Source organism: Mesocricetus auratus, unplaced genomic scaffold, assembly GCF_017639785.1.
Source record: "Mesocricetus auratus isolate SY011 unplaced genomic scaffold, BCM_Maur_2.0 Super-Scaffold_100691, whole genome shotgun sequence".
NCBI classification, from domain to species: Eukaryota; Metazoa; Chordata; class Mammalia; order Rodentia; family Cricetidae; genus Mesocricetus; species Mesocricetus auratus.
The window spans coordinates 60,047,898-60,070,409 of NW_024429267.1; the positions used below are offsets into that span (position 1 = coordinate 60,047,898).

At 46.4% G+C, this 22,512-nt stretch overlaps 1 protein-coding gene across 3 annotated transcripts in view; it reads left to right on the plus strand.

The window, feature by feature from the left end:
• The window catches only part of Limd1 (LIM domain containing 1), a 44,644-nt gene extending 23,836 nt beyond the window's left edge, over nt 1-20,808 (plus strand). For 2 of the 3 annotated variants that reach the window (XM_005082287.4, XM_021234200.2), the window contains exons 3-8: nt 11,928-11,995; nt 12,614-12,676; nt 15,694-15,824; nt 16,278-16,329; nt 16,972-17,040; nt 18,417-20,808. In XM_005082287.4, coding sequence (XP_005082344.1) covers nt 11,928-11,995; nt 12,614-12,676; nt 15,694-15,824; nt 16,278-16,329; nt 16,972-17,040; nt 18,417-18,554 — 521 coding nt within the window. In that variant the 3' untranslated portion in view covers nt 18,555-20,808. Of the gene's footprint in view, nt 1-2,160; nt 4,077-11,927; nt 11,996-12,613; nt 12,677-15,693; nt 15,825-16,277; nt 16,330-16,971; nt 17,041-18,416 lie in introns of those variants that run through there. The other variant, XM_021234201.2, reaches the window with a different exon arrangement.
• Nucleotides 20,809-22,512: the final 1,704 nt, after the last annotated feature.

Consider the following 22,512-nt stretch of genomic DNA (forward strand, 5'->3'; position numbering starts at 1 on the left):
GAGACACAGTCCAGCACTGTAACCATAGCCCTGGGGACTTGTATTCTGATAAAGCCAGGCCCTTGACTATACCATTTTTTTTAAAAGATGGATCAAAGTAAAGTTAGTGAATCTATTAAATAGAGATGAAGATTAGTATGCATTTCAAGTTTAAGGATGGTGGAGAGGGGCTGGAGGGATAGCTCAGCCGTTAAAGGCTAGGCTCACAACCAAAAATATAAGGATGGTGGAGGGAGAGGCAGGGTAGACAAAAAAGAGGGAGGGAGGGAGGGAGGGAGAGAGAGAGAAAGGGGAGAGGGAGACGATAATATGCTTAAGACATGTGTGGGCTTCCTAAGGGAAGAGTCACTCTTAGAACGCTGGCTGCCTCTTTCTCTTTCCTTCCCCCCAACCTCGTGTGTGTGTGTTTGTGTGTGTGTGTGTGTGTGTGTGTGTGTGTGTGTGTGTGATCTGTTCTCAAAGGATATAATTCATAAGGTTTAAAGATGGAGTTTAAATTTAAAGCACTGATTCAGTACCTTATTATTTGGTATTCTCATTGTTGTAACAAGACACTTGACAAGGCAGCTTCTCAGAAGGGAAGGTTTATTTGGGCATGAAGCTGGAAAGTTATCGACCATAACGGCAGAACGTGAATCAGCTGTTCACATTGCATCTATACTCAGGAAGCAGAGAGAAATGAACACTGGTAAGAAGGAAGCCCTCTGTTTTGTTCAGCCCAGGACCCCAACACACGGAATGGTGCTGCTCACATTTAGAGTATGTCTCCCCATCTGGGAACTCCCTCGTTGATGTGGCTTGTATCCTAGGTGATGCTATATCTTGTCAAGTTGGTAACCAAACTTAATCATTATAAATACCATGTGTTTCATTTCAGAAGCTTCCTGGGGTGAGGTGGGGCTGGGAGAAGACCTTGCTTACCACTGTCTAGCCCAGCAGATCTCCCCCAGGTTCCCTGGCTAATGCTGGTTAACCTGCCTCTATACTGCCATGCCCAAGAGTTCTTAGCCTCACACTTCCATTCTACTGCAGTTTCCCTTAACATGCTTGAGAGCACTGACCATTGTCCAGGTTTTAGGGGAAAATTAGAAAGATCTGGGACAGGTCAGGAAGTCTCCTGCCCTGGGTTGTTAGGTCTCTGAGTCTTCCTGCCTTCCTTGTCCCTGAGCTCTGTTACACCAAGATGAGTCAGGGAATTTCCTGTGTTTCTGGAGTCATGGGACCTCTTGGTCTCCAGGCTTTCTTGTGTCTGAGCTCTGTTGCTCTCTGAGGTTGTCTGTGTGACTTACACACAACAGTGTGAGCTGTGTCTGCTAGAGACACAGTGTTTCTTATTGCTGTGGAGCCTGAAAGGTTTGTATCTGTTAAACAATTTCCTTTTCCTTCAGCATTCCAGATGTCCATGATATAAATGGTTTTTGCATTCTCCCAGTAGCCTCTTACCAGTGTTCTCATTAGTTGATAAATTATTTGATCTGTTTGTGGTTTGTGTATGTGGACATTGTAACCAGACCTCTTTAAACTTTATCTTTGAGGGGCTAGGGATATAGCTCAGTAGGTAGAGTACTTGCCTAGCGTGCATTGGAATGCCTTGACTTCAATTCCCTAGTACTGCATAAGTCAGGCATGATGTGGACACCTATAATCAATCCCAGCATGCAGATCAAGAGTTCAACGCCATCCTTAGCTACATAGTGAGTTCAAGGATAACCTGGGCAACATGTTCAAAAGAAAAATTATCTTGGGACTTGGGCTCTTCCAAGTGTTTTCCTTTAATTTTTGAGATTATAATATAATCATTTTACATTTGTTTATGTCATTTATCCCTTCCCTTTCCTCCCTCCATATACCCCTCCTTGCCCTCTTTCAAGTTCATGGCCATGTTTTTTTTCACTAAATGCTGTTTCATGCACGTGCGAGTGTACGTGTGTATACCTAAATTATTTCTAAATACAACCTGCTGCAGCCTGTATAAGGTTACTTGTATTTTTGTTTTTAGGACTGACTGCTGTTGGGTAACCAATTGGTGTGCTCTTCCCTGAGGAGACTGATAGCTGCTTCTTAATATTTGCTCTGTTTACCATAGGAAAGAAAAACACCAAGTAGAGATTTTCCCTCCCTTTTCTTCCTTTTTTTTTTTATTTCAGGCAGTTACTGTTTGAACTGGGATAGCTCTTAGCAGGCAGAAGCCTGCTAATGGCTATGGGGGCCTGCTGTAACAAGTGCCTTGGACCAAGTGGCCGGTAAACAGCTGCCTTGACTGCTCACAGTGGCTACTGGGAAGGTCAGGCACCAGCATATTTAGTGTTTCTCGAGGGGACCTGCTTCCTGGTTCATAAAGGACCTTCCTGGAGTCCTCAAAGAAGGGGGGCGGAAGCTCTCAGGAGGGGGGCTCCTCTGAGTCACCCTGGAGCTCTGGCCTCCTTCATAACTTTCCACCTCCCAAGGCCTGCCTTAGTAGGAACACCTTGGAGCTTGGCATCCAGCTTAAGAAATTTAGGGGAGCACAGACATTCAGTCCTATGTAGTTGCATCAGTCATTTTTACCTGGGGCTGTTTGAATAGCCTTAATGGACTATTTAGGCTGCCTCAAATGGCGGCACGCAGACGCTTGTGGACTTAGGTGGACCTAGGCTCTTTTAAGTTTTGAATGTAGGGCTGGAGAGATGGCTCAGCCGTTAAAGGCTAGGCTCACAACCAAAAATATAAGTTTTGAATGTAACTTACATTGTATTCTGGCTGGAGTGTCTTGCTCCTTCAAAATTCATGTTGGCATGCAATGGCCAGAGTGATAGTTGATAGTATTTAGAGGTGGGGGCGCTTGGATGGTGTTAGTTTGGGGTTGTGAGGTTGGAGCTCCCCGATTGCTTTATAACAAGAGGACAGACCTCTATCGTTCTGAAATGCCATGTGCTACCTTTAACCTCTGCAAAGTCCCTTTAGCAAGAAGACCCTCATTAGATGTAGCCTTTCCATTTGGGATATTTAGAACTGTGAGCTGAGTAAACTTTTTTTTCTTCATAAGTTATCCAGACTCTGGATATTCAATTATAGCATAGAAAAAAGACTAAGACAAAATGACAACTGAGAAGAATATGTCAGTCTTGCACTGTCGTCCAGGAGCCTCAGTGTTCACACTTTATTCTGAGCGCTGGTCAGAAGGTCTCATATCTCCGTAGACATGAGAGGCTGGCCGCAGACTCCCTCTCACCTAGTTTGGCTGTTGAGGAAGGCGTTCCACCAAGACTCAGGCACACCTTTGTCTTGCTAGGTGTGGGCACTAAGGCAGGTTCTCATGCACAGGTTTGCACATTCACCCACCCCTTTGATGAGTAACTGTGCTTCGTTCAATTTTAGATATGAGAACCACATGGTAACCACAGAGAATACTTTAAAGACAGAAGTAGCCTGTTGCCTTAACCTTGTAGTGCATCTGTCTGTTTTCACTTTGGTGTTTCCCCTCCAATTTTTATCCAGATTTGCATACTTTTAGAGTTGTGACCAAAATATACTCACAGTTCATCCTCTTTTATTTATCAGCTGTATTTGCACCAGTACTCATGCGGTAACCCACTTGGTCATACCACAGCGTTAACGGCAGGCACTTAGCTCCTTTTGGATTGTGAGTTTCTAGATGTTGCTTTTTTTTCCCCCTCCACTGAGCTGTTTCCTTGGAGTTACTTCCCAGAAGTAGGCATTCAGGGAGTGGATGTGTGAGAATCTGTGTGGGTTGTTCAAGTTCTGTTGTTTCTTGATGAGCTCTTCAGCCCTTGAGTGTTTGGTTGCCATGGAGATATGTGCTGCAGTTTTTTACTTCTTACTCATGCCTTACTCAACTATGGTGGCTGTGGCTCCAACAAGAGGCTCCTAGGAAGCTGTTGGTTCACCCTTGGGGAGAAAGTGAGAGTGGCCTAGGCAGTACTGGGTCACACTATCTAGAAACTTGGCTAGGAAGATGCTAGAACTCATCTCTGGCAGGGGTGAGACTGGATGAGAAGAAAGGAGTGTGCTGACTCGTGGGGATCACATGGAGTTTCCCTTTAGCACTTTCTGGCATAGACTACAAAGGGAGAAAGGTAAGGTTTTTGTTGTTATTGGGGTTGGAGTGTTTGTGCACATGTGTATGGTAGATGTAGAGGTCAGAGGAGAACTGTGGCTGTTTTGTCAGGAGCTGTCCACCTTGGCTTTTTTTCCCCTTTTATTACATTTATTTTGTGTGGGTGAGTGGGTGGGCTTTCACACGCCACAGTCCACTTGTAGAATAATGTGTAGGGGTTGGTTCTCTCTCTTTTTTTTCACCGTGTGACTTCTGGAGATCAAAAGAGTCATCAGGCTTGGTGGCAGCTTTGTTTATCGCTGGGCCACTTTGATAGCCCAGCCATCTTGACTTTTGAGACAAGATTCCTCATTAGTCTAGGGATCACCTATTAGGCTAGGCTGCTGGCCAGTGAGTCCCCTGGGTTGTGTGTCCACAGTTTGCCAGCGTTGGGATTATGACACACTTTACAGTGCCTGCTTTTTTATGTGGAGTTGGCGTACAGACCCAGGTCTTAATGTTTACACAGCAAGTACTTTTCCAATTGAATCATCTCCTTGTCCCAAGAAGGTTCTTGTCAGCCATCTTTTTTTCCTTGCAAAGTCTCACACTGCCTCTGGCTTCCAGGACCCCCTTTCTTTGACTTTGTAAGTGTTTGCCAACCCAGCTTTGGAAACACGCATTCTGAGTTCCTGGAGGTTGAACCAACACATTTGTGGCAAGCCTGCTTTCTCAACAGGAGGCACTGTAATATTTCTAGGTAATTCTGAGGTGTGTCACTTCAATTTTACCATGAGCGTGATGCCCCCAGGGCCTTACCAAGTCCTTGTCACAGTGCAGGGAGTTCTGCTGTTGCCCTCATTTTACGACCCAGCCTGGCTTGTTGATTATATCATCCCAAACAGCTTGATTGGCTCTTAATCCAGAACCCCATGGATTCTCAGCCCTTTCTCCTCACTCCTGAGCTCAGGTCCTGTTGCTAAGAGAATACACCAGCCAAAGGAGGCGGCTGGCACTGAGTGACTTATCTTGCCTTGACTTTTTGGTCAAGCTGATGACTCAGGCAGGGCCTGGATGACAACAGACAGGCTTGGTGCGCAGTCCCTCTCAAGGGGGTGAGGAAAGTGGCCTAGACTAGAACTAGGGCATTGATGCTCAGGAATGAGAAGCTTTTCCTGTAGGAGAGGGGAGGGCCCAGCTCCAATGGCGAGTCTGACCTTTGTGGCCTTCGTTTGGTTTTCCAGGCAGGATCTGGATGGCCCAGAGACCATCATCAGATTCTTCACGCTTGTTACATGTTTAGTCTGGGGGCTTCTGGGAGACACCCAGAAGGTCGCTTTGGTGTTACCTTCGGTGACTGCCGCATCTCCGTTTTAACCACCTCGTGTTAAACAGCTGTGTGGAAATTGTCATCCCCCCCGTCTGCTCAGGCCTAGGATGGCACCTTGGATGCCCCCATGTGTCACCTGCCTCGCTGGCTTTCAGGGGAGTCTCTCATGCCTCAGATGTCACATCAGGTGTTGGAGTTCCACTCCTCGGTGTCCTTCCCGCCTCTGTCTCTGAGATGTCCCCTTCAGTATTTGTTCTCCCTCTGGCTCTTCTTTCCTGGGCCCCTCATTAGTTAGCACCTGCTGTGGCGGTGTCTGTCTCTGTCTCGTTACCACGGGTTGTAACACGCGTCACCGTGAAGCCCTCACCCCATCTTCTCATGCCTGTCTGTTGCCTCCCAGCTCTACGAGTGTCATGCAAGAGGCTGCGGGCCCTCCATGTGAGTGGGGTGATGGGAAGTGCTCAGGGCTAGGCGGCCCACAGTTCATGTTGTTACTACTTAAGTTTGTGGCCCTGACCTCTCTAGAGTGGCTTACAGACTCCTTAAGCCTGTAACAACATGGGCTCCCTGGCTCCCCTTTGGAGATGGTTCTTCACCTGTGGCGCAAGGGCTCAATTCCATCATGGTCAGCATCCCGAGGGCTCACCACAGATTGCTGGTAACTCTGTCTTTGTACGGGGAGTTGGCCTTTCTTATTCCTCTGTCTTATGGATTTGCAGCCCTCTGGCTCCTCCTCCTCTGTAGACCTTCAGCAGTCGCTGGCCACGTGTGGCTTCTGAGCCCCTGAAATAAGGCTAAGGTGACTGAGGTACTGAGTCTTTCATCTTCCTTGATTAAAGTTCAAACCCAAATTGTAACATGTGGTTAGTGGCTACTGTATCGAGCAGTGTATGTAAAACCTCCGTTTTTTTTTTTGTTTTGTTTTGCATTTTTCTAAATCAGAGTTCATTTGTTAGTGAGAAATTACCAGTGAAGTCTATTATTACTTTTTGTGTTTTCTACATCACAAATTTCCCATTGTCACATTATAAAAAAGGGGGAAAGATGCACATGGAAACAGCCGCCCACGTAGTTCAATACCAGAAATAAACAAAAGTGCCCATGCTTGTGGAGACATTGTTTTCCCCTTGCTAATGTCATGGTGTGTGCTTGCTTTTACACCCGTTTTTTCCCCCACTTAAAAGGATGCCCCACATCCGTTCTCCCTTGCTTCATCATGCTCAGGGCCACCTGCTGCGTGAGATCCTGTTGACTCGATGACTCAAAACCAACACAGCCTCTGGCTGGTTAAAAACCCGAGGGGAAGAGATGCTTCCATGTGTAGTTCAGACACTGGGAGGGCCTGGGCTCAGCCTCCAGGAACCAGATGTGTGTGCTCTCAGGGCCTGGAAGTCTGGCAAATACAACTCCTGGACAGAGGCCATAGGAGTGTCCAAAGTCGCTCAACACCGGCAACACCCCCTGCGGTGGTCACTGCCCGGCCCTGTACCACATGGACACTGAGAAGGGGTTAAAGACTTGGAGAGCATAGGCAAAGAGGAAAATCGGGGTGGATAGGATTATTTTCCTCAGGTAGGTTTCACTTAAAGAAACCGAAGGTAGCCGGACATCGGTGGCTCAAGCCTTTAATCCCAGCACTCGGAAGGCAGAGGCAGGTGGATCTCTGAGTTTGAGGCCAGCCTGGTCTACAATTAGTTCCAGGACAGGCTCCAAAGCTACACAAGAGAAACCCTGTGTCGAAAAACAAAACAAACAAACAAAAACAAAAAACAAAAAACCAAAACAAAACAAAGAAAGAAAGAAAGAAAGAAAAAGATACAGAGGGTCACAAAGGGACCTGGTCTTGGCAATTTATGACAGTGGCCTTACAGGACCTGTGCTTGGCTTCCTGTCTGCCAGCATCCCTAGTTTTGTTCTAGATATCTCCTAAGGAGCCCAGAGGCTAGATAATGGGCTAGTGTCTGTCTGTCTGTCTTTTTTCAAGACAGAGTCTTACTCTTAGCCCAGACTTGGCTTGAATTGAATTTGCTATGTAAGGCGGTCCTTGGATTAGTCCATCACTGGTAGCTGGAACTTAAGAAAGACAGTGTAGTGTGAAGAGACTGTTATGTCTGCCCTAGGAAGACCTGTATTTGAATCTCAGCTCTAATTAGTTTTCAGCTCTAGGCTTTTAAGTTTGACTTCTTTAGTGTTTGTTTACCCATCAGCAGAGGAAGACACAGTCAAAATGCAGTAAGTTACTCACAAAGGCCTAAAGTGGGGGGCTTCATTATTGCAAGATTAATGAAACAATCACCTCCTAACAAACCCTGCCCATTTGGGGCTCTCACTGGGATAATTGCCTCAGTTTGTCCTGCTCCTGCCGGGGTTGAGCACCACCTAGTGGTAGCTCTGTGTTCTAACTGTGAGTGTCTTTGAGCTTGAATCTCTAGGTGGGTTGGTGTCTTTCTGGCCTGATCTGGAGCGAGTGAGCCTGGATCAAGCATTCTCTCCTCCTTGCTCTCAAGACTGACTGCTGTTTCCTGACTTGCCTACCTCCCTTCTCTAAACAGGTAGCAGTTTTAGCTTGCCTCCAGATAAGAGTTAGAGCCAATCTTGCTCTATGCAAGCATGTGTTATTGGAGAATGCTGATTACACTTACCTGTGACAGAATGGGTAAAGAGTGTTGTAAACTGTGGGAGATTCGTTTGCTTTCACCGAGGAAGGGAGAGTGTGGGATTGAGTGTGGGGTGGCCCAAAGAAGCAGCTGATCAGACACATTCAGAACCAGATGAAGTTGCCCGCTTGCTACTGGATGAGCCTCGAATTCCTCGTTTATGACACAGAGGCCATAGCATTTAACTAAATCATCGTGCTTTTATATGGAAGTACAGCTCAGCAGTCACATACAAGGCTCTGGGTTCTGTCCATTAGCATTACCGGAGGGAAAGTCTGTTTTTATGAAAAGAAAAGGAACCCTCCCACACACAAAGTTGAGAGTGACCCTGAAGTATGGTTTCACGTTGCTCCCACAAGTAATCAGTTCTGGTATTGCTGCTCTGTTCAGGGATAGCAACAGGCACGTGTTTTATTCCTGCTTCACTCTAGTGGATCATTCCTCAAACCTGGAGTGGAAGATGGCTTTGAACAGAAAATGACTGCTAGTTCCCTGAAAGGTGGGCAAGACAGAGTGTGCAGCAAGCCTGAAAATTGTTCCTTAAAATATACAGAGCTTGGGCTAGAGAGATGATCCAGGGGTTAAGAGCACTCACTGCTCTTCCTGAGAACCCCAGTCCAGTCCCAGCACCCATGTTAGGCAGCTCACCTGTGTGATGTATATACATCATGCACGTACACAAAATTTTTTAAAATAAAAACAAATCTTTAAAAGTGAGGATGACTACACGAAGGCTCCTAAAAGAAAATAAGCAAGTGGTATTTTTTTCCCTCACTCTGAAAAAATACAAACAAACAAATTTGAAGGCTGTATCCAGTTCCTAAACTGAAGTGAGAACTGAAGTCCAAGTTCTTTGACACAGACCTATCCCTACCCTCTGGGGGTCTCTGTGAGTGCTTAAGGTTTAAACTGAGAATACAGAGAAACCAGACACAGAAAAACAAGCCTCCGAACTCCTCCCTGAGCCCTCCTGTCTGGGCACAAGACTTTTCAGCTAAGGGCTGGCAGGAAGAGCAGTTGTCTAACCAGCAAGTGATTTTTAAGATGAAGAGTACTTAATATTCAAGACTACCTAGTGAGATCAGGACCAGCCTGGGCTACATGGCAAGACCTTGTCTTAAAAAAAGAAATCAAAGCAATGCCTGCTTATTGCCAAGCATTTGGTGAAACATGGGAAAGAAGGAAACAAAACCCCCTCCCTCCATTCTGCAGGTTCGCAGGGGCTGTCTTCTTCACATGGTTGGGGCATTTAGATCTCACTTTTCTTTTTTCATGTCATAATATGATAGTTTTAAAAAAATTAATAACATGTCTTTTAAAAATTAAATAAGTATTTTCTGTTATACATAATTCTAAAAAGCAAAACAAAGAATGTACTAAAGTCTGTAATACCATTTGTCAAGTATTTTAGAAGTACATACAGTAGCATTTCCATGTTACATTTCCACCACCGCTGGCCACTGTTCCCCTTCCTCCTGCTATGTGGAGTGTTTGGTGCTTACAAAATGGAATTGTGCCATGAATTCACATGCCCAGCTTGCTTCCTTCACTCACTAACTCATTCTGACTATCTTTTTTATAGCACAAGCATTTTCTGGTGCCATTAAAACACGATCACGTGGTACTTTAAAAGGCTACGTAGCAGTTCATCAGTTAGCTGTTCTTGGTCTTATGTAATCCTTCCTTTGAGTAAATATTTATCGACTTTTTAAAATTCTGTCCCAAGGCCAAGTCTCAGGCTCATAAGTCAAGATAAACATCTTAAAAGTTTCCTTTCCAGGAAGGGTTTGTCGTTTTACACTTATTCAGTAGCTTAGGAAAATATACAGTGACAAGGATCATGAACGCTTCATAGCCCCCTGGTGATGTTACACCTCCCCCATGCTAGTGTCTGTGTCTGTCTGCATGGTAGGAGATTTAATACTTTTGCATATTAATGGTCTTTTGTGGGTTTTAGATTAGAGCTATTCTCTCCTCTGTGAAAAAAAATGTTTTTGTAAATGCGTTTGGGCGTTTTGCCTACGTGTATGTAAGTATGTGTACCACTTTCATGCCTGGTGCACATGGAGGCCAGAAGAAGGCATTAGAGTCCCTGAAACTGGAGTGACTGTTTCTAGCTCAGGTTCCTTAGCCCCTACTCCTGGAGGCAGAGCCAGTGTTTGAGATGAAGTCCTGTCTCCCGGTGGCACCCCCGCCCCTTCTAGTGCTCCACCTGCAACTGCAGTCCCTGTGACCTTTGGTTCTGTGTCTTTAACTGGTTCGTCCTCTAGGAAGTCTAAGCACGAATCAGGGAAATGCAGATGCTCCGTAGATAAGATTGGAACAGGACTTAGTGATCAGTGTGTGACTTGATGGAAGGATGGGTGTCAAACTCTGGACACTGCATGTTTAGTTAGTGATAATGTATAGCCAATCCTTTAACTGTGGTCCACGTTTAGCTTCTCATCCATTGAATGTAATTCTAGGCTCTTCTTTGGTTTATCCATTCTTACATCTCCAGAGCACTGAAGATGCTTCTGTTTTGTCTGTAGAGCATGTCGTGTCCTTGTACACATGAGTTTCAGGGCTTTGGGCTCCTGACAGGTAACTCTTGGGGTGACTACTTCCTTGGACACTTTTCCAGTAGTCACCAGATTTGGTTAAAATTTCTTTTGTTGCTGGGTATGTTGTGAGTTAGAGACCAGCCTAGTCTACAAACTGAGTTCTATGCTAGCCAGGCCTATATGGTAAAACCTTGTCCCTAAAATTTTTTTCTTCTTTCGTTTTGATTTTGTTTTTTAAGATTTTGCTGGCTAGCGTGGGCTGAATTTGAATTCCTGATCCTCCTGTCTCTGCTCCTAAGTGCTGGGATGACAGGCCTGCGCCACCGTACTTTGTGACTTCCGTGATTTTGCTGTCAGGCTAGATCCTTGACTCCAGGATTTTGATTCCATCCAGCACCAAGAATTCATTATGCTTTTGGGGCTTCCAGGGGCTTGCGGGTCATCTCCAGTTGGGCACTAGAAGCACATGGAACCCCTACTTGCATTCCCCATGGAGGTGCTGTGTTGGAACTCGCTCCTTCATTTGTCCTGGTTCTTCACTCATTTGTAACAAAGATGTTGGTTGAGGATGCTTTTCTCTTCTCTTCTCTTCCTTTCTTTCTTTGTTTTGTTTTTCAAGACAGAGTTTCTCTCTCCGTGTAACATTGCTGACTGTCCTGGAACTCACTCTGTAGACCAGGCTGGCCTCAAACTCAGAGATCCACTTGCCTCCGCCTCCTGAGTGCTGGGACTAAAGGCATGCGCCACCATGCCCAGCTGAGAATGTTTTCCTAATCACTGTCTCAGCCTTATACAATCAGAAGACTAATCTAAGAGCTGACGCTTTGAAGTCCCCTACACCAGACCACACCATGCATATCAAGAGAAAACAACATATCCTTCCCTTGTGGCTTTTATAGCTAACCATTTTATAGCACTCTGGTAGGTTGTCATGGGTGACTGTCCTTAGTACCTCAGGAGAGACTGCTGCCAGTGCCCTGTGCTGACGTGTGCCTCCTCTATCCTGTCACCAGGGTTCACTGACCTTTTTCTAAGCAGGAGGGAAGTCCTAGAAGGAGATGTATGGGGAATCCCTAGTTGGCTTCAAGTCTTTCTGTTAAACAGCACAAGCTTCCTGTGCTGAGGGCCATTCTGTCACTCACTGTAGCATAAGCCGTTCTCAAACTTGTGGTGATCCTCCTGTCTTTGCTTCTCAGATTCTAAGTGTCCAGAACCCATCTAGAACCATCCTTTAATAACAAAACTGTCATCAACAGTTGGTATCTCTTGTGTGGCTAGAGTTAGGGGTCCTTCCTTTAAAACTGTCTTCATTATATATTAACCTTTTTTCCTTTTACCCCATCTTCCTGTTTTTACTCCAGGCAGAAAGTTAAGAGGAAAAGCCTTCTATTTTGTCAATGGCAAAGTATTCTGTGAGGAAGACTTTTTGGTGAGTATATCACCCGGAGCGCAGAGGGTAAGGGTGGCTTAGGGCAAGAACCTGAGAGGCCCAGATGGCAGGAGATTGTTTCTCTGCACTAATGATACTGGGAGAAAGGCCATTCCCTCCTGTGGGTGCTCGGGTAACCCGAGTCCTGAAGCAGAATACAAAGCTTTATGTGTGGACAGATGTGCCCTCCCCTCTGCCCCACCTCTGCCTGTGTATGTGTGTGCATGTGTGCGTGAGAGAGGAGAGGAGAGGAGAGGAGAGACCGAGAGACCGAGAGACCGAGACCATGTGCTATCTTCAGAGCCCTGTTAGAACACAGATGCCAGGCCCCAGCCCTGTATCCATCTTGGTAAAACTGAGGTGGAGTTCCCTAAACTTAATTTGTTCCGAGTTTCTGAGTGAGTCAAGGATCTTGTTTCGGGAATCTTTGAGAAGCGTTCATCTGTCATATAGAGCTTGACACAGTGTGGGGCCCAGATACAATAGCTGGGATGGGTGGCCCAGGACTGAACACACAGCTGCACACTCTCAGGGGACCCACAGGTTTCTCAGAAAGCCCTCGTCATTTGCTGCTGGTGGGGAGGTGGCTGACTCATCTTTCTTTTCTCCTCTCTGTAGTACTCTGGCTTTCAGCAGTCTGCTGACAGATGTTTTCTCTGTGGACATCTGATCATGGACATGGTGAGTATTGTTCAGCAAGATCACAGCACTTTGGAAGGAGGCTGAAAAGAAGTTAATAATTGAACACAATGTTTTCTTTCTGGCTTGTGGTCACTGCTGGTTTTATTTAAAGAAGTCCTTGTGCAGTGTGGCCACTTCTCTAATAGAAGCTGTTGTTGGCTTGGAGCAATGTGATTTTAGTCACGCACACTGGAGTGATTCTGCTCACACCGACCTCCCTCTGGTTCATCTGTGATCCTTGGCTTTCCCAGTGAGGTGCTAGGAGCAGCCTGTTTTATTTGCAGGAATCAGCCACCTGGGAATTGGGTAGTGTCAGATGAATGTGTTTTTTTCCTTCCAGCACAAGCCGCTCCTAAGAAAGCTTTTGGTTCCAGGACAGGCTCCAAAACAATACAAAGAAACTCTGTCTCGAAACCCCCCACCCCAAAAGAAAGCTTTTGGCATTTAGATAGACAGGGCCCAAGTTTTTCATATCCCATTCTGTGCTCAGCCACTGACTCTTTTAGATCATGTGGGTCTCAGTTTTTGCTTCATAAGTAAGACTAATGCTCCCTGTGGAATTGGGCAGTGAGGTCAGCAAATTGTTTACCATTGGAAACTGGCCTTTAAGAATTTAAGAGCTGGGCATATAACACAGTGTCAGAACGCTTGCCTACCATGTCCATGCCTCTGGGCCCCATCCTTAATACTGGGAGGAAAACACAACCCAAAAAATGGTCAGCTGTGCTGGTTGCTTAGAGGCCTTAGAGGCCAGCAACTATTTAAGTCATTCCCTCAGTCCTTGACTTGTGTCTTAATGCTGTCTGGTGGGTATCATTTCCCAGGAGCCACTCCCTGTTAGATGAGTTTTGTTTCATTTGCTGTGCTCATCTTCACTTAAAGAACTTCTGACGGGGCAGGAAAAGTTAATCCAAAGAGTTTGGCCTGTGTGGATGATTCCTCTGGGGAGTGTTCAGCCTACAGGCAGCTTGCTTGCTTGCTTGCTTGCTTGCTTTCTGACTGGGAAGTAGCACAGTGCTTGTCAAACATGCCCAAGGCTCTGAGTTCAATCCCAGTGGTAGCAAAAAAAAAAATTATGTTGTCTAACATAATTTCAGCTGGAAACATTTATTACCTTCTGTTTTATGCATTTAATTTCATTTTGGTGAAGGAAACTACTCAGAATAAAAGGCACAAATCTTTTTTTTCTTTTTCCTATTTTTTAAAAAATGTATTTATTTTATTACATATACAGTGTTCTGTCTGCATGTATCCCTGCAGGCCAGAAGAGGGCACCAGATCTCATCACAGATGGTTGTGAGCCACCATGTGGTTGCTGAGAATTGAACTCAGGACCTCTGGAAGATCAGTCAGTTCTCTTAACATCTGGGCCATCTCTCCAGCGCAGAAGGCACAAATCTTATTGTACTGATGAGTGAAGTTTTACATGTGTGCCTGCCCATGTAACCTCATCCCAAATTAGGATGCAAGACATTGTCTGAACACCATAAAATGCTCCATTGCTTCTTCCCACTTAAAATCCTTATCCACAGAGGCCACAGCTGTTCCAGGATCCAATGTCACATGTGTTTGCTGGTTTCAGAACATCACACAAGTTGAATTGTGTATGCCTTTCCTCACTTAAAAATATGTCACAAGCTGGGCAGTGGTGGCAAACACCTTTAGTCCCAGCCCTTGGGAGGCAGAAGGAAGTAAATCTCTGAATTTGAGGCCAGCCTGGTCAACAGAGTGAGTTCCATTTGGCCAAGGCTACAGAGAGAACACTTTCTCAAAAAACAAAACACAGCAAAACTGTCATCATGGGATTCACACACATTGTTCCCGATATGAGTAATTTGTTTTTTTTATTTCTAAGTAGATTTTATTGTATGGCATGTGAATTTGGGTGTTTGCCGTCTTTGAGCTACTTGCACAAAGCTTCTGCCATGTCAGAGTGCTCTTATGCATGTGGTTTTTTTTTTACCCCCTTTGTTTTGTTTTGAGATGGTCTCATGTAGCCCAGGCTGATCTCAAACTTGCTAAATGGCTGGATTACCTTAAACTTCTGGCTTTTCTGCCTCTGCCTCGGAATGGTAGGATTACAGGCATGCTCACCACTGATTATATGTGGTGCTAGGATGTGTGTGTGTGTGTGTGTGTGTGGTGTGTGTGTGTGTGTGTGTTGTTGTTTTGATTTTTTGAAACGGTATCACTATGTAGTCTTGGTCTCGATATATAGACCAGGATGGTCTCAAACTCATAGAGATCCACCTGCATCAGCTTCCTGAGTACTGGGATTAAAGGAATGTTCTACAGTATCTGGCCTGGTGCTGGGTGCCTGGGCCTCATGCATGCTAGGCAAACACTCTACCAGCTGAGCTACATCCTCAGCCCTTGGTACATGTCTTTGGTGGATGTGCTGTCATTCTGGTTCTATACTAACCTTTATAAAGCCACAGTGAACAGAACCTTCCCTGCTCATGAGGGGTACCTGCTGCCATCTAGGGCTTGAACACAGCAGAGCTTAGCCCTGGGACAGCTATGGCCTCATTACTAGCCAAAGTCTCCTGAGCATCTTACTTACTTTCTTATTGTTGTGAAAAGGCACCATGACCAAGCCAACTCGTAGAAGAAATAGTTTACTGGAGCCTTACAATTCCAGAGGATGAGTTCATGAATATCTTGGCAAGGAGCATGATGGCAGGCAGGAGGCAGCAGGCAGGAGGTCTGTAGTAGTTCTGGTACCTAGCTTTGCTTTCTAGGCAAGAACAAGTCTCTGCTATGAGAGAAGGATCAGACAGAAGTTTCTGTTTCCTCCCAGCCAGCAACTGAGAGTTTGCATAGCTCCCTGTTGCCCCTCTCCTGTCCACTCGTCTGAGCAGACTAACCTTCCCATGACCTTGGCTCAGGTGAAGCGCTGGGCTAGGTGGAGCCTGTGCCGTGGTGCAGCTGTGCATGTGGCCCCCCGGCCTGTGTGCTCCTCTTTTTTCCAAGGTCCTTCCCTCCTCTCACCTCCGCGTTTCCCTTTGTGTCCTCAGATCCTGCAGGCCCTCGGGAAGTCCTATCACCCTGGCTGTTTCCGCTGTGTCGTCTGTAATGAATGTCTGGATGGGGTGCCTTTCACCGTGGACTCGGAGAACAAGATCTACTGTGTCCGAGATTACCACAAGTAAGGAGAGAGGGAGGGAGTGGATGGCAACGGCCACACGGGCCCCACTGAGCCCAGCAGGAAGGGAAGTATCTAGAAAACCTTTAAATGTTTGGTTGGCGACCACGCAGAACACAGAACTGTAACCAGAGGAATCCCACAAGCCTATGACTGCAGCTTTACCCCGGTTCAGCAGGCACCAACTCAGGCTTAGCACCTACCACTCTCTGCTTGTTGGACCATCCCTGCCAGCCGTGAAGGGAGCAAACGGCCAGCTTCATCTTTCTTCTCAGGGAACAGGAAGCAGCCAGATGTCCCTGTAGCAGCTGGGAATAATGTTCATATTTCAGAAAGTGAGCCCAGACCCACAAAACCCTGAGTGCAGGCCATGGTGGGCTCCTGGCTGGCCCTGGTTGCCATTGATAGTCCGGAAACAGCGCAGTGTGCACCTCGTTCCTTTTGTTTCTCCCGCAGGGTGCTGGCCCCAAAGTGTGCAGCCTGTGGGCTCCCCATCCTTCCACCAGAGGTAAGGTGCTTTTCTGGATCTACTTATGGATCTTCTAAAGACTGGGCTGTCTCCCCTGAGTCACTCAGAAGCTGTGTAACCTGTCCTTATACCTTTCAACACGACACCCCAGTGTCTGCACTAGCGTCCTGGCCCCATGTCCTTCTTGGAACTGTTTGTCCCAAGAGCCAGACCAAACTGTCACAGACTAGAGGGTCAGAAAGCTTGTCTTTTATTCATCTCTTAAAACAAATATCCCTGAAACCCTGCCTCAGCGAATAAAATAGAGAGTGAAGGAGGAAGACACCAAACATAAACTTCTAGCTTTTGCATGCATGTGCACACACGTGTGTGCCTATGTATGTGCAGTCAGGCATGCATACACACACAAAAAAATAAATAAAAGGAAAAGAAACGTCGCCATTGGTGTTTCTTTCGGTATTGTCCCTGACATCCCAGATCACACTGCCCCTGTCTGCTCTCACACTATAGAATCTGGTCTTTTTCCTACAAGTGTTTAGCCCTCACCCTTGATTTATATCCGTCCCCCAAGGCCTCCCACTGTTACCCCACAGTCTCCCCCCTCACCCTACCCCATTGCTGGTGGCATCCCATGGACTTTTAACTGTCCTCTTTGCATATCTCGCTTTTCTTTCATCCCAGGGTTCAGATGAGACCATCCGCGTCGTGTCCATGGACAGAGACTACCATGTGGAGTGCTACCATTGTGAGGTAGGCCCCTCCCTGTCCAGCCCCCAAAATCCTACCTTAAAAAGGCCTCCTGGGTCATGGGACTAGAGTGGTCACTAAATTCTCTGTGAGGTCTGTCCCCCAAGAGTTGATTGTATGGGGGTAATAACAGATGTTTGGGGTGAAGGTCTGTGTCATTTTATGCAAATTCAAAGCTAGAAAGCTCTGAAGCTTGCGGTTGCTATCCCGGAAGCTACAGAATTCAAGAGGAGTATGTGCTGTGGGGCCCAGAGCCAGACTGTCACTTAGGTGTATAATGAGGGGGTGGGGGAGGAGGTGTTCTTCCCTCTTGGGTGCAGATTGTTCTGTCAGAAGCTTCTGTTTGAACTGAGCCCTGGGAAGCATGGAGAAACTTCTTACGGAAATAGGTGCATCAACTGGTGGGTATAAAATGTGTGTGTGTGTATGGGGGAGGCTGAATCCTTAGAAGTAGACTAGATTCACTTGTGCCTTGTAGGTGAGGAGAGCAGGGAGTGCTGGTAATGTGTAGATAGGTTTCACTGCTAGTACTGAAGAAGTAGGTGGAACCCATGGCTGGTGGCACATCAGGAGTCTGGAGAAGAGAGTGAAGACTTAACAGTCTTCTCTGCACATTCATGACTCTGGGTGGCCATTAAAAATATAAGTGTCTCACCCAGCAGTGGAGGCAGGTGAATCTCAAGGCCAGCTTGGTCTACAGAGCAAGTTCCAGGATGGCCAGGGTTATACAGAAAAACCTCATCTTGAAAGAACAAAACAACAACAACAAATACAAGTGCCATGGTTGGAATTATGTGTGTCTCTTCCTTTTCTAGTAGCTGCATTCAAATAGTTGAAAGACACAGGTTGCTGGTGATGTGGTTCTGTTGGTAGCGTGCTTGCCCACCGTGCATGAAGTCCTGGGTTCAGAATGAAGCATCATAAAAACTGGAGTGGTGGACCTGTGATCCCATCACTTAGGATGCTCAGACAGGAGGATCAAAAATTCAAGGTCATCCTTGACTACGATGACATAGCAAGCCCGGACTACATGAGACTATCTCAAAAGAGGTGGGGGGCGTGTGGGATTAGTTAACCAGCCCATAAGACACACAATGTTATCATGTCAACTTATAGTCCATATAAAAACTACAGGATATTTTTCTGTCTTCTTTGGGTCTTCTGTCTTGGAAGCCTGGTGTGTGTGTGTTCTGAAGCCACATCACAGCTCCAGCCAGTCCCATTTGAAGAGTTCTGTGGTGGCATGTAGCCACTGGTTCTTTCCCTGGACAGGAGCTGCCCACAATCCTGAAGCACCCTTTGCTGAGTGGGTGGACTGCGGTTCCGTGTTACTCCTGCAGTCTGTTTTGTTCTCACGGAACATCCTTGCCTCCTTGCAGGACTGTGGTCTAGAGCTCAATGACGAGGACGGTCACCGCTGTTACCCACTGGAGGACCACCTGTTCTGTCACTCCTGCCATGTCAAGAGGCTGGAGAAAGGACCCTCGCCTGCAGCCCTCCACCAGCACCACTTCTAGCCAGAGACACAGTGGGGATGCAGGGCCAGGGTTGCCCGGGGAGGGAGGTGTCTGTAGGGTACTTCTGGGGGGGCCCCAGAGCTGGGGCTCAGGAAGAAGAGGGACAGGTCAAGTTCCTGTGTGTGTGGAGGGTACCTTTCCTTTAAGCACAGCAGTGTGCACTCCCCATCAAGTCCACGTGTTTCCCCGAGCACTCTCTCCCATTGCCATACCCTCGACAAGTCGCTCAGGAAGATGCTCTGGCTTGCACACGGCACAGGACACAAGGTTGGGGCTGTGTGACTGGACACGTCCTACTCCGTGGAAATAGTTCCTGCCTCACGGGGACAGGTTTTCGGATTGTGCTGAGCACGTTTCACAGTGTTCCTAAGGAGGAGCAGTGATGGAGATGAGCAGCACCTCCCTTCTCTCTCACCTGCACCCAGATAATCCTCACACACCCTATGGTGCGACTTACAGTTCTTTTCACCTCAGACCTTTACTTCTTCTGAGAACTGCATTACAACAGGAAAGAAGCATTGCACATGCTTTGCACCCTTGGTGTCTGCTTGGTAAACCAGAGCCAAGCTGTGACATCTGGGAGGCTGGGTCTCCCTGCTGTGCCTCTGCCTCTGCTCCCACTCCCGAGGCAGCTGAGCTGGGGCAGAGGCCTTCCTTCCCTGTCCTACACAGCCAGCTCTGAGAGAACTGGTGCAGGCACCGGGACTCTTGTCCACTGCTCGGTGCTGTTTTCCTCTAGTCTGTGACACTAGAGTTGCTTCCTTAAGGTGAGTCTGAGGACCTCAGGTGCTCATGCTCCCTGACACCTCTTTCTGCTGATTTGCTCATGGGCTTGAATCCCAGTCCGTATCTGGGAGAGAGCTCCTCTTGAAAGGGGAGTTTTTGCATGCGAGATCTCAGAGCTAGCCCCAGAGGGAGCGCCTGAGGGTGTTAGATGAGCTTGTTTCAGAGGTAATCTCTCCTGCCCACTACTCCACACAGACATTAATTCGGTTTGAAGAAACCAACATAAGGTACACTGCTTTTGACTGTTTTTTTTTTCCTTCATTATTTCTCTCCACCTTTTTTTCCACACACAAATCATACCTCAGTGATAGTTTTCACTAAGTCACGGATCAAGGAGGAGACCGTTGGTTTACTAGCAGTGGCTAATTTCCACTCTTGACTGCAGCTAAGCAGTGCAGTTTCGAACAAGGCCTAGATGCAACTGAAACCAGCACCCTGGCCCGCCGTGTGCCTCTGCCTCCTGGGGTAGCCTGGCTGAGAGGGAGACCACATGCTGACAAAATGTTAAGATCACCTCTGAGCTGGGTATGTGGACACCGTCCTTCCAACATCTGAGCGACTGGCTTGTGAAGTAGGTGTTCAAGGCTGTCCTCAACTATATGAGGCTCTGGCCCCACTCAAAAAAATTTTTTTTCTTTTTTTAAAGAGAAGAAACAAAAACCCACCCAGCACTAAAGAACATAATCAACTCTGCCTATCACTTCCTGAGGTCAGAGGTCAGTGTCTCCTTGACAGTTGAAATGGGAGACACTGGAAATGCATAAACAGAATGGCTTTTCAGTTACCCTCTTATCTTCAGGGAGTGCCCACGGCTTGTGGCAGGAAGGCTGTAGTATCTCACATCTGCCAGTCTGGCTGGGTACCCAGCGACTGGCTTGGGTGATGCAGCATGGTCTGCGGAGCCCCACCGCATGTGAAGCGGACTCTTGACTGGGCCCCAGCTCTACCTGTAGAGCTGTTTCAATCCTGCTGGCCTCTGTTGCCTGTGAGAAGATCAGAAGTGGTGCTGGGAACCAGAACCATCTTTTTCATTTTTCTAAGGTTCATTCTGTTGGGCCCAGATGTCACTTCCTTGTTTCCTGTTCTAGACAGAACCCCTTAAAAAATAAAAAATCAACTGACTATATGGGGCTACAGAGATAGACCCTGAAGCTAGGCCCCCTTATTCCCTTAAGGTTATCTGGCTTGGCTTTGGCAAGGCTTACAGGAAAAGGAAATGAGCCGACAGCCACCCTTGAGGTGCCAGTCTCATTGGCATACCTTACTCCAATTTTGAGTCAAGACGACTGAAGAAAATTGTATTGGAATCAATGTCAGAAGTAGAGGGCATTCGTTTGCAAATTGGATAATTAGTTTAAAACTCTGTGATTAATTTTTAAATGGAATTCCTGATTGGGATGATTCAGGTGTGTTTGCAAATACAGTTTATGTTACTGAAAAAGATCAATAAAGGAATTTGCAGACTTCCTAGGATTGTCTTCTGCGATTGTTTTCTGGAGCAGGTACCACTAGGGGTTACTTATTCTGTGTTTCTCTCCCTCTTAGGCCCCTCATGGAAAACATGCAGAGATGTTCACTTGTCTGGGATTTTAAATGTGCTATAAATTTTGGTCAAACATTCTGAACATCTTCAAGCACTGCTATGGCTTGGTAGCCTTCAAGCGCTCAAAGCACAAAACAGGATTGCTAGGAAGATTTGGAATCTACAGTCCTTTGCACGCATTAAATACTGTTCTGCAGTATACCTTTCCCATTCGGTGAAAGTGTTCCCTACCAGTTACATTCCTTGCAAAGAGCAGTGTGAGACTTGACTGCAAACTATGGTTGCACAATACACTTGCAAAAACTCTTAGGGTTGGGCGGTGGTGGTGGACACCTTTAATCCCAGCACTTGGGAGGTAGAGGAAGATGGATTACTGTGAGTTTGAGGCCAGCCTGGTCTACAGAGTGAGAACAGAAATGACCACTTCTGAGCTGGGTATGTGGACATGCACACACACACAGGAACGCCTAATTCTGCATGACTTACTCTCCCATCTTTCAGTATCACTTAGTATTCACCAAGGCCTTAATTTATATTCCTGACTGGTGAGGCAAGGCCAGACTTTTGAGTCTTTACCTGCGTAGAGAGCCTGAGCAGGAGCTCTGTGCAGGCCAACACAGTGGGTAGTCGATTGGACGTGTCCTTTTCCTAAAGCCTTATGAAGCAGGGTACAAATCAAATCCCCATTTTATTAAAAGAGAGGGGATGTCCAGTGAGCCCGGAGCTGGTGAGTTGAGGGATAGTCAAGAATAGAAATAAGGTGGCACACTGAAAAGCGCGTGACATCAGTCCTCTGGGGGTTCACTCAGCTCCCGTCTGCCTGGCTTTGGAATCAAGAGCTCATGACCGCAGGCCAATTTAGTTCCTCTTTCTGGAAAAATAGGATAACTCTGTACGGATTGGTTTTGTTTGTCTTGCTCTTCGTGTAGTTCTGGCTGTCCTAGAACTCGCTCTGTAGACCCGGCTGTCCTCAAGCTCAGGGAGATCCACCTGCCTCTTCCTCCTTCTCCTGAGTGACTAAAGGCATCCAACACCACCTCCTGGTAATTTTGTCTGTCTAAATAAAGTGCTTAGAGAAACACTAAATAATTGACCAGTTTGACAAGTTGTAAGATACAAAGACTTAGTTACATCAGGAGGAGCAGCAAGATAAATTATAAGCAGATTACACGGGTGGGGGAGTGAGGGGAGTAATACAAGCACAAAACCAAATTTAAGAAGCACCTATATAATAAGATATATAGTGAATATTATATGGGTGAAAATTAAGTTAAACAAGAATGAACTGGCAGAAAGACTGTAATGTCCTCTTGCGGAGGAACTGAGTTCTTTTCCAAGTACCTGCCTTGGGTGGGTGTATCTCTAGCTCCCTGGAGAACTTGCATTCAGCTGCATGTGCACGCAAACACACATACATAAACATATATGAAGCAAAAACATATTTTTAAAGGCCAAGTTTGTGAGAAAAAAATTGAGTACACCAAGAGAAAATAATCAACAGGTCAAGAAATCAAAGTAAAAAGGAAGGAGTGTTTTTCATGTATGATAACTGCAAAGAAACTACAATTTATATCTACTTGTATGTGGGTACACTATTTATTTATAGGCAGGACCCAAAAATTAATACCT